The sequence below is a fragment of the Siphateles boraxobius genome, unplaced genomic scaffold (assembly GCF_051911475.1).
Source record: "Siphateles boraxobius isolate OS27281-9 unplaced genomic scaffold, OSU_SipBor_1 6, whole genome shotgun sequence".
In the NCBI taxonomy this organism is placed as follows: domain Eukaryota; kingdom Metazoa; phylum Chordata; class Actinopteri; order Cypriniformes; family Leuciscidae; genus Siphateles; species Siphateles boraxobius.
This window is the reverse complement of record NW_027509186.1, coordinates 10,587,212-10,605,578: the sequence shown is the minus strand read 5'-3', so window position 1 is coordinate 10,605,578 and position 18,367 is coordinate 10,587,212. Positions and strand designations below refer to the sequence as shown.

At 49.6% G+C, this 18,367-nt stretch overlaps 1 protein-coding gene across 1 annotated transcript; it reads right to left on the bottom strand.

Moving 5' to 3' along the window:
- Window positions 1-5,407: 5,407 nt before the first annotated feature.
- Window positions 5,408-6,331, bottom strand: LOC143715570 (olfactory receptor 51L1-like). The gene has a single exon (XM_077207367.1). It carries the CDS (start codon window positions 6,329-6,331, stop codon window positions 5,408-5,410), a length of 924 nt encoding a protein of 307 aa, XP_077063482.1.
- Between the last annotated feature and the right edge of the window lie 12,036 nt (window positions 6,332-18,367).

Below are 18,367 nucleotides of genomic sequence, written 5' to 3'. Positions count from 1 at the left end.
GTAGGAGCGAGACGGGGGGAAAAGCATAGAGCAGGCAGACGTGGGCCAGCGCATCTCTGCTCTTGGAGAAAAACTTCGGACAATGAGCGTTTTCTTGGGACACGAACAGGTCTACCTGCGCTCTGCCGAATGTCTCCCACAGCAGCAGGACCGTCTGCGGATGCAAAGACCATTCCCCTGCTGGAATATTGTTTCTGGACAGTCTTTCTGGTCCCAGATTGAGGTGAGCAGGCACATGTGCTGCTCTTAGTGAGAGCAGATTGTGCTGAGCCCAGATCAGGAGGCGTTCCGTCAGCCTGTGAAGGTTTCGGGACCGGACGCCACCCTGGCGATTTATATAGACCACCACTGACATGTTGTCCGTATGGACCAAGACGTGGTGACCCTTTATCTAGGGACAAAAACGCTTCAGCGTGTTGTCCACTGCCATCATTTCCAGACAGTTATGTGTAGGAGCTTCTCTCGTTCTGACCATTGGCCAAAGAATGGTCTATCCTCGAGCAGCGCTCCCCATCCCGAGGTGGAGGCGTCCGTGGACACCACCTTTACACTCGAGGGAGTTCTCAGGTTTACACCCGACTGGTACCAGCCAGTTGCTTTCCACGGTTTCAAGGCTAGGACGCATTTCTGATCGACCTTGAGGCGAAACAGACCAGAGGCCCACGCCCGAGGCGGTACTCAAGCTTTTAGCCATAACTGCAGCGGGCGCATGCGAAGCAGACCCAGCTGGAGTACTGAGGATGCTGAGGCCATGAGACCCAGCACTTTCTGAAACCTTTTGAGCGGGACTATAGTGCCGCAGCGGAAGGATTTCGCGGCATGCTGAATGTTCAGTCTGCGCTCCGGCGACAGGCGTGCTGTCAAGGACAGCGAGTCCAGCTCTGTGCCCAGAAAAGCGAACTTTTCGCCCAATTGACTGTGAGACCTAGATTCTCGAGATGTTCGAGTAATATGGTCCTGTGTTCTATGAGCTCTGAGTGTGATCGAGCTAGAATCAGCCAATCATCCAAATAGTTCAATACTCGCATCCCCCGTAGTTTCAGGGGTGCGAGAGCCGCGTCCATGGACTTCGTAAATGTACGGGGTGCCAGGGACAGGCCGAACGGCAGGACTGTGTATTGATATGCCTGGCCCTCGAAAGCAAATCTCAAAAAATCGCCTGTGACGTGATGCTATTTGTAAATACGCGCCTTTAAGATCTATTGACAGAAACCAGTCGCCTTGCCAAATCTGCGCGAAAATTTTCCGGGTCATGAGCATTTTGAACTGTCGTTTCACAAGCACTGTGAGCTTCGAGCAGACGGCTGCTTCGGGCAGCCTGCTGCGGAGCTAGAGCGCTTCGGGAGGAAGTGCTTCATAGCCTGCGACATTTTCTGGGCCTCACCGAATCTGTCTGTGTGATCTTTGACGGCAGATCCGAATAGGCCTGTTGGGGAGATGGGAGCGTCGAGGAGCGCTCCAAATCCGGCATCTCCGATAACGTCAGCCACAAGTGTCTCTCAGCAACGGCGAGGTCCGTAGCGCTTCTCAGATCCAGCACCCTGATAGCTTCCGGCCCTTCCTCGTCCATTTTGCAGAGGAGGTCGGCTTGGAAGATTTGCAAGATGGCCATGGAATGCAGTGCCGATACAGCTTGCCCGGCGGCGGCGTAAGCGAGACCGTGCATAGCGGAGGTGGCGCAGCAAGCTTTTGAAGGCAGCGCTGTCTTTGCTCGGCGTCCAGCTGAGGGCGGGCAAAGGTGGGCTGCTACAGCTGCTTCCACTGGGGGGGGAGAGAGATACCCTCTGTCTTTAGCACCATCCACTTGGGAGAATGCTGGGGAGACAGAGGTGCGCACTCTGGCTGAGAGCGGGGTGCTCCAGGACTTTGCACTTCTTTGTGAAGTTCAGGAAGAAAAGGCGCAGGCCTGGACGGCGGTGGAGCGCGGTCCTTTTTCAGGAAACATCCCGAGGCTCGCCACGGCCTGTGAGAAAAGACGCATGAGTTCAGTCTCGATGCTGGCCCGCTTTCCCGGTGACGCGCGGGCAGCGGGGGGGGGAGATCCACAGAGCTTGCCCATTCCTAGCTGTCCGACGCCAGGATAGTGCAGCTGGCATCCTCCACAGATACAGCTGCCTCGTCGACATCGATGGCGGAACCGGCGGCAGACGTTGGCCATTGTCCGTCTGTGACCGACTCAGGAGAAGCTGGGGAAGCTGGCGGGCGAACCGGCGAGCTTTTGCGGGCTGGGGAAGGCTCGGGAACTCGCTGAGTGCGGCGCTTTTTGCGGTGTGGCACTACAGGTGGTAAGGGTGCAGGCACGGAGAAGGATGCCAGGCGATGGCAGCCGCCATTGGCGAGCGCGAGAGCTGCATGGTCTTCACCCAGGCAGGAAACGCAGATTACATGGCGGTCCCCATCGCTTAGTGGGGCTCGGCACGAGCCACAGGAAGGCATCTTTAGAAAGACGCTTAGCTCTTTTTATGAGAGTGTGAGTTGCAGCGGCGAACACACACTCAGCAGAGTTTTGAAAGGATATAGGCGCCGGAAAGCAGAGCAGGTACAGCGACTGAAGGCGGCGAGGCCAGCGGCTTCAGATGCAGAGGGCTCGTCCCGCTGAAGGCTTTTTCTCGACGGTGCGGCTTCTGACTCTGGATCCAACGACGCGTTAGCTTCGTTGAAGAGATGAAAATCAGGTTGTATCAGCCTTCGAGCTATATTTATAGGCCCAGACCACGCCCATTTCTTCGGGATGTGACGCAGTGGGTGCGAAGCGCCCCCATTGGATCTGGCGTCACATGGGGCCTCTCTCGATAGGCTGCTGCAGTTGCCGCAGGGCAGCCAATAGCCACGCAAGCCGTCTCGCCTATTTCTGCATTGCTGCTGCAACGCGTTTTACATTAATTCAAAATTAAGGATAATTTTTGGCTTCAATATCTCGTCGAAAAGAGGTTTTCCCCTAGCGTAAGATATTACCCAGTACGAAAGAACCTTAGATGACGGAACAAAAGGTGCTTATAGTCAAGTCGCCTTTATTTATATAGCGCTTTTTACAATTTTAACCATAAACAAGAGGGTTCAGGATGGGTGGTACAATAAGAAACTGCAGTGAAAGAATAATTGACAGGCCTAGAGGGAGATCCAAAGTCGTGAAGATCTCAAAGTGACCTCACAAAAAAGAGCAATAGAGAAATTTAAAAGGATCACTATGTGTGGAACACAAGTTTGATATGCTTTTCTCCTGAACTCTGGTGAACTTTTTGTACAAATGATAAGAATTAAAAAAAAAAGGATTATAATATAAAACTTAAAGGCAAAACATATCTTATGCTGGTGACCAACATCTGCTGTATCTGTTAAAAATAAACAAATAGTATAAAATATTAAAGTCATCCTATAGTAAATTTCATCCCTTAAAACTAATCTTTGATCATCAAAATGGCTTTTTAAATGTTTTCCTGTGAAAATAATTTCTTCATACCTTAAAATAGCTTGAATGTATCTCTACACCCTTGCTCCATTTAGTCCGGACCGAGAATGGGTATTGGCCAATGGGTTTTGGAATTGTTGTCATCATTGAGTTTCTGCTCAATGTGGTAGTGCTTCAAAACAGCTGATGTGGGCAGTTAGAGTTCTAAACGGGCCCGGTCGGCCCGACAAACCCATAAGGGACCCACGGGTTCGGGTCGAAAATATAAGCAAATGAAGTCGGGTCGGACCTCGGGCTTAATCTTTTCCGCTCAGTGAAATTTTTTTTATTTAATCATCGCTGCTGTTCACCGTAAAGAAAGTCTGGCTGCTGCGTGCAACGTGCATCGCAGGGGCAGACCTGACGCCGCTGCGTGCACGCCTCTAGCCTGGAGAAGAAGATGAGTTGGTGAAAAGTAAACTTGCCGCAGGTGAATTCACCGTCGCTACTACAGGAGTGGGAAAATCAGAGGTCTGGAAAGTGTTTGGAGTGGTGCTGGATTCTGATGGAAATTCTACAGGTTATGTGCAATGCTCAAAATGCAAGGTGCTGATGAAATATGACAGCAAAAAAACAGAGTCGACCAGAAGATTTTATTTTGAGGCATATTTAGTAGCCTATAAAGCCTATTTATATATTTAAAGTTTGTTTCAGTTGTTTGTATTGTTTGTAGGCTATTGTTAAAAGACGTAAACATTAAAGGTTGATTTGAATTCCCGTCTGCTGGTCATGATGATACCTGTATGAGAAAAAAAGAAAAGAAAAAAAAGAAAATCGGTGTCGGGCCGCGGGCCGGGTTCGGGCAGATAATTCATGTGGATGTGTCGGGTTACATCGGGTCCGGGCTTTAAAAGCCACGGACCGGGTCGGGTCGGGTTGTAATTTTCAGGCCCGTTGAGAACTCTAGTGGCAGTCACTCCCCTCAGCATTTGTTCCACATAGTATCTTCCAGATGCAGTGCGAGTTCCCATTTGAAAGGGATCTTGTCCGTTTCATACAGTGTTTCTTGTTGCCATGCATCAGGTATGCATACCAATGTCTCATTCAGACACATAAGTTGATGACGTATACTACAGGTGCCATCTTATACTCTCAGTCGCATCTGCAATGACGACATGGGCCATTGAGATTGTCATTTTTAGACATTTGGTTAAGATGTCGGGCACGATGATAGCGTCTTCCAGGCGCAGTGTCTCGTTCCCCGTCTCAGGAAACCATGGTTATATTTGTAACCCAAGACAATTCCTTAGAAAATGGGAACTCAGGATTAATCTCAATATAAAATCTTAAGAAAGATCTTAATAATTGTACAGCATAAAAAATATATCCACATATTTAGTATAACTCTTAGTATAGTATAACTCTATCACTTTTATTATTATTATTTCTATTAACAATATATAACTACACCAAATATCACAATTTGTAATTATTCGATATAAAGTATGTTGACAGCTATTGTTTGAACCTCTCAAAACTGATTCTTAAATTGTTATTTACAAAAATAAGCCAAGCTTTTCATGCAGAATAACAAAATGTAAACAATTTTACACCAGTTTGAAAAAGACAATTATTTTATTCTTATTATTTTTAAACAATACACTTATGAAGAATAACTGACACTAATAGTCTATCATTTTTAAAAGATTTCATGGAAGCTTATATTCTATATATAAAGTTATTAATCTGAGCTCATATGATATGGATTGCCCCTTTATTCAGTCAATTAAGAAAGTTACTCTCTGATTGTGTTTCTAAAACCCTTATACCATTTTTCACAAAAATATATTTACTGAGGAGGTTATTTAAAGGAAAACTGTATAGAATTCAGAAAGGTGAAAACACATTTAGCAATCACACACAACTAGAAGGTGAGTGAATGCTTGATTGAACAATTATCTTTACATTTCTTCAAATTTGGTTTTCTGTGTTACAGTGTTACAACAGAAACAAAGCAGGCTATTTGGAGGCTTTTATAAGATGCCTAATGTTTTTGCGGATATCATGAAAGTTTAGACCATAAACAATAGGGTTTAAAAAGGGTGGTATAACAATAAATTCAAGTGAAATGACAACACTCAGGGCTATAGGAAGTTCCCCATTCATAAATCGACTCAAAGTGAGCTCACAAAAAATAGCAACTGAGAAATTTAAAAGGATCACCATGTGTGGAATACAAGTTTTATATGCTTTGCTCCTGAACTCTTGTGTGCTTCTTTGACAAATTATAATAATTCTGACATAGGTATACAGTATAAAACTCAAAGGGATAAAAATGGTTGTGATAGTTACAATCAGGCCATAAATATTATTAATACCTGTAGTATTGTTCACACATGAGAGTTTGACAATTTCATAGTTGTGGCAGTACACCTTAAGCAATTTGTTACCACAGATTGTCAGCCTTGCAGTCAAAAGACCACTAATACCAACAAAAGTAATTGGATAAAGCCATGCTATAACTATTAGAAAAGTTAGAAACCGTGTGGTAATTATGTTGTTATAGTGCAAAGGTTTACTGATTGCAACAAACCTATCAAATGCCATTAACATCAATATTGTAAGTTCAAAAGCTGCATATGAGTAAATGACAAAACTCTGTATGAGACATGCTTCAAATGAGATTATATGTGCATCATAGAGCAGGTCTGTCAATAACCTTGGAAAAAAGCCAGCCGTACCATATACAGAGTTGATGGACAAGCATGACATCAAAATGTACATGGGCTGGTGCAATGTCTTCTCCAGAATTATAACAAGAATAATAAGAACATTAAAGAATATGACAGCACAGTAAAAAATAAACCCCAATGTGAAGAAAGCATATCTTATGCACCCAAGATTTTCAAACAACATGAAGTAAAAATAGGTTCCATTTTCCATTTTCCTCACACAAGGAAAACTTTCATTGACCTGAGGAAGAGAGCAAACAAAGTTCATATGTTTTTACGCCATAAATAAGTAAATAAACATTCAGCTCAGAATGTTTAGCCACATTGACCCTAACTGTAAAGCCGTAAGTAAGTGTGATCAGTAATATAACAATCATTCAATTAAATTAATGGTTAACACAGTAATAATTCAACACAGTCTAAGAAAAACTGTTGTTGTTGTTATTGTTTTTAACTTTACAAACATTATTAGATATACCTTATGTTATATACTCTGAAATGACCATCATTGCATCTTCATTAAAATTGCAGGTAATGAACTCTATTTAGAATTAAATGAACGCTGATTTAGTTGAACTGAGGAGTCACCAGTGCATGCTAATGTTTTTATAGTGTCTTAACAAGTCTCAGGAGGCCTGCTGTGGCCTCTCAAGTCCTCTCAAGTTTGATTTCACTGGAAACATAAATTAATAGCATATATGTAAAACATAAATAGAGCATATAAATTTAGCATAATTCTTCCTCTAGAGCTTTCCAAACTATTCACTGCAAATAATAATTATTAACCCTTTCCTCATCAAAGTTTTTTTTTAAATCAATATCACAAAATGTACTCTAGAAGAGGGAACGAGTACTGTGTAACCTCTTTTCCACGAGATATTGAAGCCAAAAATTATCCTTAATTTTGAATTAATGTAAAACGCGTTGCAGCAGCAATGCAGACATAGGCGAGACAGCTTGCGTGCCTATTGGCTGCCCTGCGGCAACTGCAGCAGCCTATCGAGAGAGGGCCCATGTGACGTCAGATCCAATGGGGGCGCTTCGCGCCCACTGCGTCACGTCCTGCCAAAACGGGCGTGGTCTGGGCCTAAAAATATAGCTCGAAGGCTGATACAACCTGGTTTTCATCAATGAAGCGAACCAGCGTGTTGCAGGCACGGCAAAGATATGCAGTACTCGTTCCCTCTTCTAGAGAGAACCGAGGTTACGTTAGTAACCGAATACGTTCTCTTACAAGAGGTTCTCTCGTACTGCGTAATATCTTACGCTGGGGAAGACTATGCAAAACGCCGTGCATGCTGGGATCCACACCAAAGTCCCAAGGGCAGGTGCCCGGGGCACATAAAGTGCATAATCACCAGGGACTCAAAGAGAGTCTGAGAAGAGAGGCTAGAAGCGTCATTCTCCACAAGTAACATCCTCAAGGAGCTAACTACATCAACAGTGTTCCACAAAGTCAGGGTGAAAAATTTATTCAGCCTGTACTGAGTAACAGTATGGGTCTTATTAAATGCTCCTGTAACTTTATCGATCAGCGAGCGATGCTCAAGCGGTTTCAGTACTGATTTTTTAGACCGACAAAAGTTTAGCCTGTTAGGCGGGAACCTCTAGGTTATAAAACCTTATAAATGTAGACGGCGAGGCCCAGCCAGCCGCCATACATATATCCTGCAAGGTAACCCCGCTGGACCACGCCCAAGACGAGGCCATGCCTCTTGTGGAGTGCGCTCTGACACCCAAAGAACACTGTAGGCCCTTGGAAGTGTAAGCCACTGCGATGGCATCAACTATCCACCTGGATAGGCTCTGTTTCGAAGCGGCCAGCCCTTTGGTACGTCCGCTGAATGAAACGAAGAGCTGCTCAGTCTGTCTGAAAACAGACGAGCGGGACACGTAAGCTCTTAATGCCCTGACAGGGCAAAGGAAGCCCGCATCCTTTTCCTCGTTGTACACCGGCAGGGCAGACAGGGAGATATCCTGAGCCCTGAATGTTGTGTTGAGGGACTTAGGCACGTATCCGTGCCTGAGTATGACTTTCGAGTCATTTGGCCCAAACTCCACACACGTCGCGCTTACTGAGAGCGCTTGTAAATCCCCTACACGCTTCACTGAAGCAAGAGCCACCAGAAACGCTGTCTTGAACGACAAATGTTTCATGTCTGACAGGTGGATTGGCTCGAACGGGGCACCTTTCATTGCTTCCAGTACCGTACAAAGGTCCCACATGGGGACTGAAGGGGGTCTGGGAGGGTTTAGCCTCTTAGCTCTTTAAGGAAGCGGATGACCAGATCGTCCTTCCCCAGTGACAGGCCAGTAGCTGGTTTAGTAAACGGTGCTATGGCCACCACATAAACCTTGAGCGTGGATGGGGTTCTGCCCTTATCCAATAGCTCTTGAAGGAAGGAGGAGTACTTCCGTAAATCCACAGCCTGGTGGTGAAAAGCCTTGAGCTTCGCACCAGCCCGAGAACACAGACCATTTTAAGGAGTAGAGCCGCCTAGTATGCGGCGCTCTAGCCTGCGTGATCGTGTTTAACACTCCTTCCGGGAGGTTAACGGGTACCCGTTGATGGCCCATGCATGTAGGGACCACAGCTCCGGGCGAGGATGCCAAATCTAGCCCTTGGCCTGGGAGAGGAGGTCTTTCCGCAACGGTATCAACCATGGGGCAGTGCTGGTCAGCTGCATCAGAACTGGAAACCAGGCCTGGTTTTTCCAGAGCGGAGCTACAAGCAGCGCTGAGCATCCATTTTCCCTTATTCGGTCCAACACCTGAGGCAGGAGCGAGACGGGGGGGAAAAGCATAGAGCGGGCAGACGTGGGCCAGCGCATCTCTGCTCTTGGAGAAAAACTTCGGACAATGAGCGTTTTCTTGGGACGCGAACAGGTCTACCTGCGCTCTGCCGAATGTCTCCCACAGCAGCAGGACCGTCTGCGGATGCAAAGACCATTCCCCTGCTGGAATATTGTTTCTGGACAGTCTCTCTGGTCCCAGATTGAGGTGACTAGGCACGTGTGCTGCTCTTAGTGAGAGGTTTCGGGACCTGACTCCACCCTGGTGATTTATAAAAGCCATCACTGACATGTTGTCCGTACGGACCAAGACGTGGTGACCCTTTATCTGGGGACAAAAACACTTCAGCGTGTTGTCCACTGCCATCATTTCCAGACAGTTTATGTGTAGGAGCTTCTCTCGTTCTGACCATTGCCCAAAGAACGGTCTGCCCTCGAGCAGCGCTCCCCATCCCGAGGTGGAGGCGTCCGTGGACACCACCTTTACACTCGAGGGAGTTCTCAGGTTTACACCCGACTGGTACCAGCCAGTTGCTTTCCACGATTTCAAGGCTAGGACGCATTTCTGATCGACCTTGAGGCGAAACAGACCAGAGGCCCACGCCCGAGGCGGTACTCGAGCTTTTAGCCATAACTGCAGCGGGCGCATGCGAAGCAGACCCAGCTGGAGTACTGAGGACGCTGAGGCCATGAGACCCAGCACTTTCTGAAACCTTTTGAGCGGGACTATAGTGCCGCAGTGGAAGGATTTCGCGGCACGCTGAATGTTCAGTCTGCGCTCCGGCGACAGGCGCGCTGTCATGGACAGCGAGTCCAGCTTTGTGCCCAGAAAAGATATTCTCTGACTGGGAGACAGCAAACTTTTCGCCCAATTGACTGTGAGACTTAGATTCTCGAGATGTTCGAGTAATATGCTCCTGTGTTCTATGAGCTTTGAGTGTGATCGAGCTAGAATCAGCCAATCGTTCCTAGTAGTTCAATAATCGCATCCCCCGTAGTTTCAGGGGTGCGAGAGCCGCGTCCATGCACTTCGTAAATGTATGGGGTGCCAGGGACAGGCCGAACGGCAGGACTGTGTATTGATATGCCTGGCCCTCGAAAGCAAATCTCAAGAATCGCCTGTGACGTGACTCTATTTGTATTTGAAAATACGCGTCTTTCAGATCTATTGACAGAAACCAGTCGCCTTGGCAAATCTGCGCGAGGATTTTCCGGGTCATGAGCATTTTGAACTGGCGTTTCACAAGGACTGTGAGCTTCGAGCAGCCTGCTGCGGAGCTAGAAAGCTTCGGGAGGAAGTGCTTCATAGCCTGTGACGTTTTCTAGGCCTCAGCGAATCTGTCTGCGTGATCTTTGACGGCAGATCCGAATAGGCCTGTTGGGGAGACGGGAGCGTCGAGGAACACAGAGCGCTCCAAATCCGGCATCTCCGATAACGTCAGCCACAAGTGTCTCTCAGCAACGGCGAGGTCCGTAGTGCTTCTCAGATCCGGCACGCTGATAGCTTCCGGCCCTTCCTCGTCCATTTTGCGGATGAGGTCGGCTCGGAAGATTTGCAAGATGGCCATGGAATGCAGTGTCGATACAGGTTGCCCGCGGCGGCGTAAGCGCGACCGTGCATAGCGGAGGTGGCGCGGCAAGCTTTTGAAGGCAGCGCTGTCTTTGCTCGGCGTCCAGCTGAGAGCGGGCAAAGGTGGGCTGCTACAGCTGCTTCCACTGGGGGGAGAGAGACATAACCTCTGTCTTTAGCACCATCCACTTCGGAGAAGGCTGGGGAGAAAGAGGTTCACTTTGTGAAGTTCAGGAAGAAAGGGCGCAGGCTGGACTGCCTTTTTCAGGATCCACAGAGCTTGCCCATTCCTCGCTGTCCGACGCCAGGATAGAGCAGCTGGCCTCCTCCACAGATACAGCTGCCTCGTCGACATCGATGACGGAACCGGCGGCAGACGGTGGCCATTGCCCGTCGGTGACCGACTCAGGAGAAGCTGGGGAAGCTGGAGGGCGAACCGGCGAGCTTTTGCGGGCTGGGGAAGGCTCGGGAACTCGCTGAGTACGGCGCTTTTTGCGGCGTGGCACTACAGGTGGTAAGGGTGCAGGCACGGAGAAGGATGCCAGGCGAGTCCTCAGAGTCGCCATGGGCAGAAGCTCGCAATGATGGCAGCCGCCATCGGCGAGCGCGAGAGCTGCATGGTCTTCACCCAGGCAGGAAACGCAGATTACATGGTGGTCCCCATCGCTTAGTGGGATGCTTAGCTCTTTTTGTGAGAGTGTGAGTTGCAGCGGCGAACACACACTCAGCAGAGTTTTGAAAGGATATAGGCGCCGGAAAGCAGAGCAGGTCAGCGACTGAAGGCGGCGAGGCCAGCGGCTTCAGATGCAGAGGGCTCGTCCCGCTGAAGGCTTATTCTCGACGGCGCGGCTTCTCACTCTGGATCCAACGATGCGTGAGCTTCGTTGAAGAGATGAAAATCAGGTTGTATCAGCCTTCGTGCTATATTTATAGGCCCAGACCACGCCCGTTTCGGCGGGACGTGACGCAGTGGGTGCGAAGCGCCCCCATTGGATCTGACGTGACATGGGGCCTCTCTCGATAGGCTGCTGCAGTTGCCGCAGAGCAGCAAATAGCCACGCAAGCCGTCTCGCCTATGTCTTCATTGCTGCTGCAACGCATTTTACATTAATTCAAAATTAAGGATAATTTTTGGCTTCAATATCTCGTGGAAAAGAGGTTTTCCCCTAGCGTAAGATATTACGCAGTACGAAGATAAAACTTAAATGCAAAACACACCTTATGCTGGTGACCAACATTTGCTGTATCAGTTAAAAAGAAACAAATAGTATAAAATATTAAAGTCCTCCTGTAGTCAATTTCATCCCTTAAAATTAATCTTTGATCATCAAAATGGCTTTTTAAATGTTTTCCTGTGAAAATAATTTCTTCATACCTTAAAATAGCTTGAATGTATCTCTACACCCTTGCTCCATTTAGTCCGAACCATGAATGTGTATTGGCCAATGGGTTTATGAATTGTTGTCATCATTGAGTTTCTACTCATCGTGGTAGTGCTTCAAAACAGCAGTTAGAGTTCTCAACGGGCCGGGTCGGCCCGACAAACCCGACAGGGTTCGGGTCGAAAATATAAGCAAATTACTCGAGTCGGGTCGGACCTCGGGCTTAATCTTTTCCGCTCAGTGAAAATTGTTTTTATTAATCATCGCTGCTGTTCACCGTAAAGAAAGTCTGGCTGCTGCGTGCAACGTGCATCGCGGTGGCAGACCTGACGCCGCTGCGTGCACACCTTTAGCCTGGAGAAGAAGATAAATTGGTGAAAAGTAAACTTGCCGCAGGTGAATTCACCGTCGCTACTACAGGAGTGGGAAAATCAGAGGTCTGGAAAGTGTTTGGAGTGGTGCTGGATTCTGATGGAAATTCTACAGGTTATGTGCAATGCTCAAAATGCAAGGTGCTGATGAAATATGATGAAATATCTCAAAAAAACAGGGTCGTCCAGAAGATTTTTATTTGAGGCATATTTAGTAGCCTATAAAGCCTATTTATATATTTAAAGTTTGTTTCAGTTGTTTGTATTGTTTGTAGGCTATTGTTAAAAGACGTGAACATTAAAGGTTGATTTGAATTCCCTTTTGCTGGTCATGATGATATGTGTATGAGAAAAAAAGAAAAGAAAAAAAAGAAAATCGGTGTCGGGCTGCGGGCCGGGTTCGGGCAGATAATTCATGTTGATGTGTCGGGTTACATCGGGTCCGGGCTTTAAAAGCCATGGGCCGGGTCGGGTGGAGTTGTAATTTTCAGGCCCGTTGAGAACTCTAGTGGCAGTCACTCCCCTCAGCATTTGTTCCACATAGCATCTTCCAGATGCAGTGCGAGTTCCCATTTGAAAGGGATCTTGTCCGTTTCATACAGTGTGTCTCGTTGCCATGCCTCAGGTATGCCTACCTATGTCTCGTTCAGACACAAAAGTTGATGACGTATACTACAGGTGCCATCTTATAGTCTCAGTCGCATCGGCAATGACGACATGGGCCATTGAGATTGTCATTTTTAGACATTTGGTTTAGATGTCGGGCACGATGATAGCGTCTTCCAGGCGCAGTGTCTCGTTCCCCGTCTCAGGAAACCATGGTTCCCTTTCAGTCGATAACGTCAGACGTAGTCGACGGTCGCCTGAATTGGGATCAGGCTAGAGAGCTTATCATCTTCGATTACTATTGAACGAGCCAATGGAATTTGGCGTGCGTGATTTGCATCACACACTCCGCCCCCGCGGCGCAGGTATAAATACGGAAGTGGATGCACGCACTAGTTGCCTTTCGCTTCGGAGCCGTTCGTCTTTGATGTCTCTGAAGAGTGCTGTTGTATTCAACGAGCGAGTGTGTCGGTGTTCTTACGGGAAGACCTCTCCAGTGTTGGTGTTCTACAGCGTGGTGCAGCGGTGATCGCGAGCTTCTCAGCTCTCAACTGCTGTTTTAACAGCATCAAATTTCTATTGTTTGTTTGTGTGTTGACGGTTGGTTAGAGGGCGAGAAGTGAGTGCTTCAATGTTGGTTGAAAGACTATTCAGTGTTTGCCGCGGTCATTCCCTGTGTGCTCCGGCAGTGGTGACGGTCCCATTTCCTAAAAGAGCAACACGGGAGTGAGTTCGTCTTTTTCAAGATGCCATTCCATCCGTGCGTTTCTGGGTGCGGTCTGGCACTATCCCCCTCTGACGGTCACGAAACTTGTGTCGCATGTTTGGGCTTACAGCATGCCGAGGCAGCTTTCGTGGATGAGTCATGTTCTCACTGCGGGAACATGGCCATCTCGGTGTTGAGATCTAGACTCGCCTTCGTCAAAAGCGTTGGCGCAGTTCCCACCTCTGGGCCCCGCCCTTGTTCTTCCTCTGGGTTACCTTCCCAGAGAAAGACTGGGGTGCCGTCCAAGCTGGGTGATCTGAGGATCACAGTGAGGGGTAATCCGCCCGGCCAGGCCCCGTGGGTCCCTCACTCCTCTTTCACACCGCAACCGGTGGAGCTCCCCATTGATCCCCTTGGTCCCTCTGTAATGGACAGGCCAGCCGTGTCATTTGGGGCCCCTCCAGGGGATACGATGTCAATCGCAGCATCGGAGGGGGAGCTGAATTCTGGAGATGACGACTCGGCTGCACTGCCTCCCTCCGGGAGACCAGTGTTGCCCGAGCCAGATCCAGAAATGTCAGCTATGCTGAAAAAGGCCGCCGAGACGGTAGGGCTCGTGTGGAACCCTCCACCGTGTCCCGAGCCGTCTCGTTTGGATGATTGGTATATCGGGGCGGGCCGTACTGGTTCTCAGTCCGCCGCCCCGGTTCCTTTCTTTCCAGAAGTGCATGAGGAGCTTACGAGGGCATGGATGGCACCTTTCTCTGCCAGAAACCACCTGAGTAGCTCCTCCCCCCTCACTACCCTTGATGGGGGAGCGGTTAAGGGTTACGAGGCTATCCCTCCGGTGGAGCGGGCCGTTGCGATGCAGTTATGCCCAACGGCGGCCGCTTCCTGGAGAGGTGATCCTCGTCACCCCTCTAAAGCCTGTAAGTTCCCGTCCGCTCTTACGGGCAAGGCTTACAAAGCTTGTGGGCAAGCCGCTTCCTCCTTGCATGCCATGGCGTTGCTCCAGGTGCACCAGGCCCAGGCACTCATGAACATGCACGAGGGTAGTTCTGACCGTGAGCTCATGGGTGAGCTCCGCACTGCAACTGACCTCGCCCTCCGGGGCGACGAAGGTTGCAGCTCGCGCAGTCGGTTCGGCGATGTCCACACTTGTGGTCCAGGAGCGCCATCTCTGGCTCAACCTGGCCGATATGAGAGAAGCGGACAACGTTCGGTTCCTGGACTCTCCCATTTCCCAGGTTGGATTATTCGGCGACGCTGTGGAGAACTTTGCCCTACAGTTCTCTACAGCTCAGAAACAGACGGAGGCCATCCGGCACATCCTGCCTCGGAGGGACGCTGCTGCCTTCACCCGCCCGCCGAGGTCAGATCCTCCGCCTGTTCGTCGCCGAGGGCGTCCGCCCGCAGCCGCCTCAGCTCCCGCCGGACCATCGCAGCAGCCTTCACCCAGGTTCCGGCGTGGAGCCGGCCGCGGAAGGGGCGCCCAGCCTGCTCCAGGCGCTGCCAAGCCAGGTGGTAAGCATCAGCGCAAAAGGAAACGCTGAACCTGGACGGGCTCTCAGGGATGGAGGAGTTGCTCATGGAGTGGTTGCAGATCCACTCCCTCTGGCTGGTTGGAGGGCGGGCTGGAGTTTTTTGTTATGTGTGTGTCTGTTCCGCCGCTGGCCCCTATAAAAATGGGGTCAGCTGTACCCACATATTCAGAAAAAAAGCAAATTTTCTGTTCCTGAGTCCCAAGTGGACCAGTCTGGCGGTGTGACCCTGTAATAGCCTTACATCCCCCAGCTTCCCTTGGTCGCCAGCAGGCAGCTTGAGGCGTTCGAGGACCCGGGTCATCTGCCTTCTCACGTCCCCCTGCCGCTAGTGGAGACAGGTAAGTGTTGCACTGCACACTAACACCACTATCTCTACTTTGCTGCCCCACCCCAGGCTCGGCTACCCCGCTCAAGTCAGTGATAATCATCACATTAGGTGTTGAGCAGACGTGCTCCTGAAAATTCAGTGATATTCATCGCACCGAGTGTGGAGCAGTGCTCCTGACTTGTGCGTGCTTATCTTATCCTGCTGGCGAAGGATTTGATATAGCCGCTCCTCCAGCCGGTATGAAGGCCAGTTGTGAACTCGTTCTTCGTGCTACTAGGTGTGGGTCGTGACCATCTTGGCCCAAGATTGGTCTGCAGCTCCGACATGAAAGACATGTGCTTTAGATCAGTGGTTCCCAAACCTGTCCTGGCGACCCACCAACACTGCACGTTTTCTCTGTCTCCTTAATCAAACACACCTGATTCAACTCATCAGCTCATTAACCCATGTGATTATGAGCTGATGAGTTGAATCAGGTGTGTTTGATTAGGGAGACAGAGAAAACGTGCAGTGTTGGTGGGTCGCCAGGACAGGTTTGGGAACCACTGCTTTAGATATCTACCTTCCGCACCGCAGGCCATCCTGTGTGTGGCGTGTAAGGGTGGAGTATCAGTACAGTGTCCTTCCCCTCGAGTGCTCCAGAGCCCGTTGGGTCTTCAGGTCAACTGGAAGAGAGTAATCTCGGAGATGGACTCGGTCTAAAACATCTCTCCAATGAGAATGTGTTCAGCTGGTGTTGAAGTGAGAAAGGGTCCCACTGAAAGAACTTTCAGAGGCTCCTGGGGTATATGGTAGTCGCAGCCTTTGGCTTCCTCCATATGTGACCGCTTCAGCGCTAGCTTCATGATCGAGTCCCGAGGTGACCGTGGCAGAGCAGCTCACCCTGTGTGACTATAGTTCATCCCGGTCTGCTGCCAAACCCTCTTCAACAGAGGGGCCTTGTACAAAGGGCGTGTTTTAAGGGGGGCCTGGGCGACCCCCGACTACACGGGCATTCGTGCCTCGAGTTGTTAGGCATTGCGACCGTTGCGCAAGCTTCCCTTGCATGTCACAACTCACCCGTCGCCTCCTCCTTGGAGTCAGAAGCTTCTGAGGACGCTTTGTTCCACTCTTCCCGCTTTACTCAATCGTGCCGCCGTCGAGCCTCACGACAGTTACAGCCAGGGCAAGTGGAGACTCCATCCCCTGGGTCCAGCTGGGTCATGACCATTCCGGGGCCGCTCAGTTGCCCCCCCCCCGGTTTCATCTTTCCGCCAGTGTTTGTCCAAGGGTAGTCCGCTCGGTTTACACAAACACTGGCGGAAAGGACCCCCAGGGGCCCGCAGAAATGCGTTTAACCCCAGTGAGCCTTCTAAAAGTGACTGCGACTCATGGTCGCCTTGCGCCTGCTCAAGTCAGTGAAATCATCACACTTCATGTTGAGCAGAATTGCTCCTGAAACTCAGTGAATTTCTTCGCACTCAGGTGTTGAGCAGCAATGCTCCTGTAGCTCAGTGAGTTCATCACACTCAGGTGTTGAGCAGAAATGCTCCTGTAGCTCAGTGAATTCGTCACACGCAGTGCTGAGCAGAAATGCTCCTGGTGCTCAGTGAAGTTCTTCGCACTCAAGTGTTGAGCAGAAATGCTCCTGAAGCTCAGTGAGTTTATCACACTCAGGTGTTGAGCAGGAATGCTCCTGAAGCTCAGTGAACTTGTCACACTCAAGTGCTGAGCAGAAAATGCTCCTGAAGCCCAGTGATCTTCACATGTTGTGTTGAGCAATGCTCCTGTCTTTTTGCGCCCGTCGCTTGCCCCTACGTGCTAAGTCAGGAGAGGAACAGGTCTTCATAGTTGTCCCTTACTGGCCCAACTAGACCTGGTTCCCATCGACAGCCTTCCTGACTTCCCCTGAGAACTCTTTCAGGGACGGGGCACGATGGCACCCGCGTTCTTCCCCCGGAGATTCCGGGCGGTCTTACATCTGAATGCGGAGGTTCAGGTGGCTATCACAGGGACATGTGATAGTTACCATCACTTCTGCGAGCACCCCTAGAAATGGATAGCGTGCTTACGCCTTTAGAAGTGGAACCTAGTCGTTGAGTGCGTCTTCTCTCCAGAGGAGATCCTGAAAGCTTTCGATCACTTCAGTGCTCTCTTTCCTGCAAAATGGGTTGGAGTAGGCTGTTTTCCTTCACCCTCAAAATGATGTTGCCTCTGTGTTTAAACGACGCTCATCGTGTTGCAGAAGTGTGCAGAAGCATGTTCTGATCGTCAGGTTCCTGAGGAGCAAGGTCTTGTAAATCCTTGCGTCCCTCTTTATCCTCTTGGGCCTTGTCCCTGGTGCCACTGCACTGCAGAGACCGCCCCTGAGCCACTGGAGGCAGTGAGTTAAAAATTCTGTTATATCAGTTCTCCTGCTCGCGTGGTCTCTACTAGAGGGTAGGGACTTGCTCGCTTTCGGTCAACGTATTGTGCCTGGAGTCTGGGCCGGCTAACTCTCACAAGCTGAGACCCCGGCTCGGATTGTGCCCAAGGTTCCTACCTCTCCCGTAATAGGAGTGGGTGGTGAGCCTGCAAGCGCTGCCCTGGAGGAGGCAGAGCAAGCCCTGCTTCTCTGTCCGTTCGCTTGGACGTGTACAGAATGCAAGCCATAGACCTCAGACCAGCTCCACAGATATCTGTTGGAACTCAGCAGAGAGGGAAGGCTGTTTCCATGCAAAGTTGCACTTAGTGCTTGCCTTCATTTCGGTGAAAATCCGAGATGCAACATGTCCACTTAGGTGTTGAGCTCCTCTATGATGAGTGTAAAGTGCTCCGCCTGGGCGTTGACGATATGCTTTGCTAAACAGATTCTAGAGTTGGGGGCTGGACGACACCTAGTTGAACCGCTGCTTCCCGTGGGCTCCCTTCTCATGAAGCCAGTTTCAATGTGAGCCCGGTTCAAGTGTCGGCTTGCAGCGCCATTCCCC

What these genes read in the sequence shown, in the direction of transcription:
- LOC143715570 (XM_077207367.1), bottom strand. Translation starts at nt 6,331, where the DNA reads ATGGAAAATGGAACCTATTTTTACTTCATGTTGTTTGAAAATCTTGGG.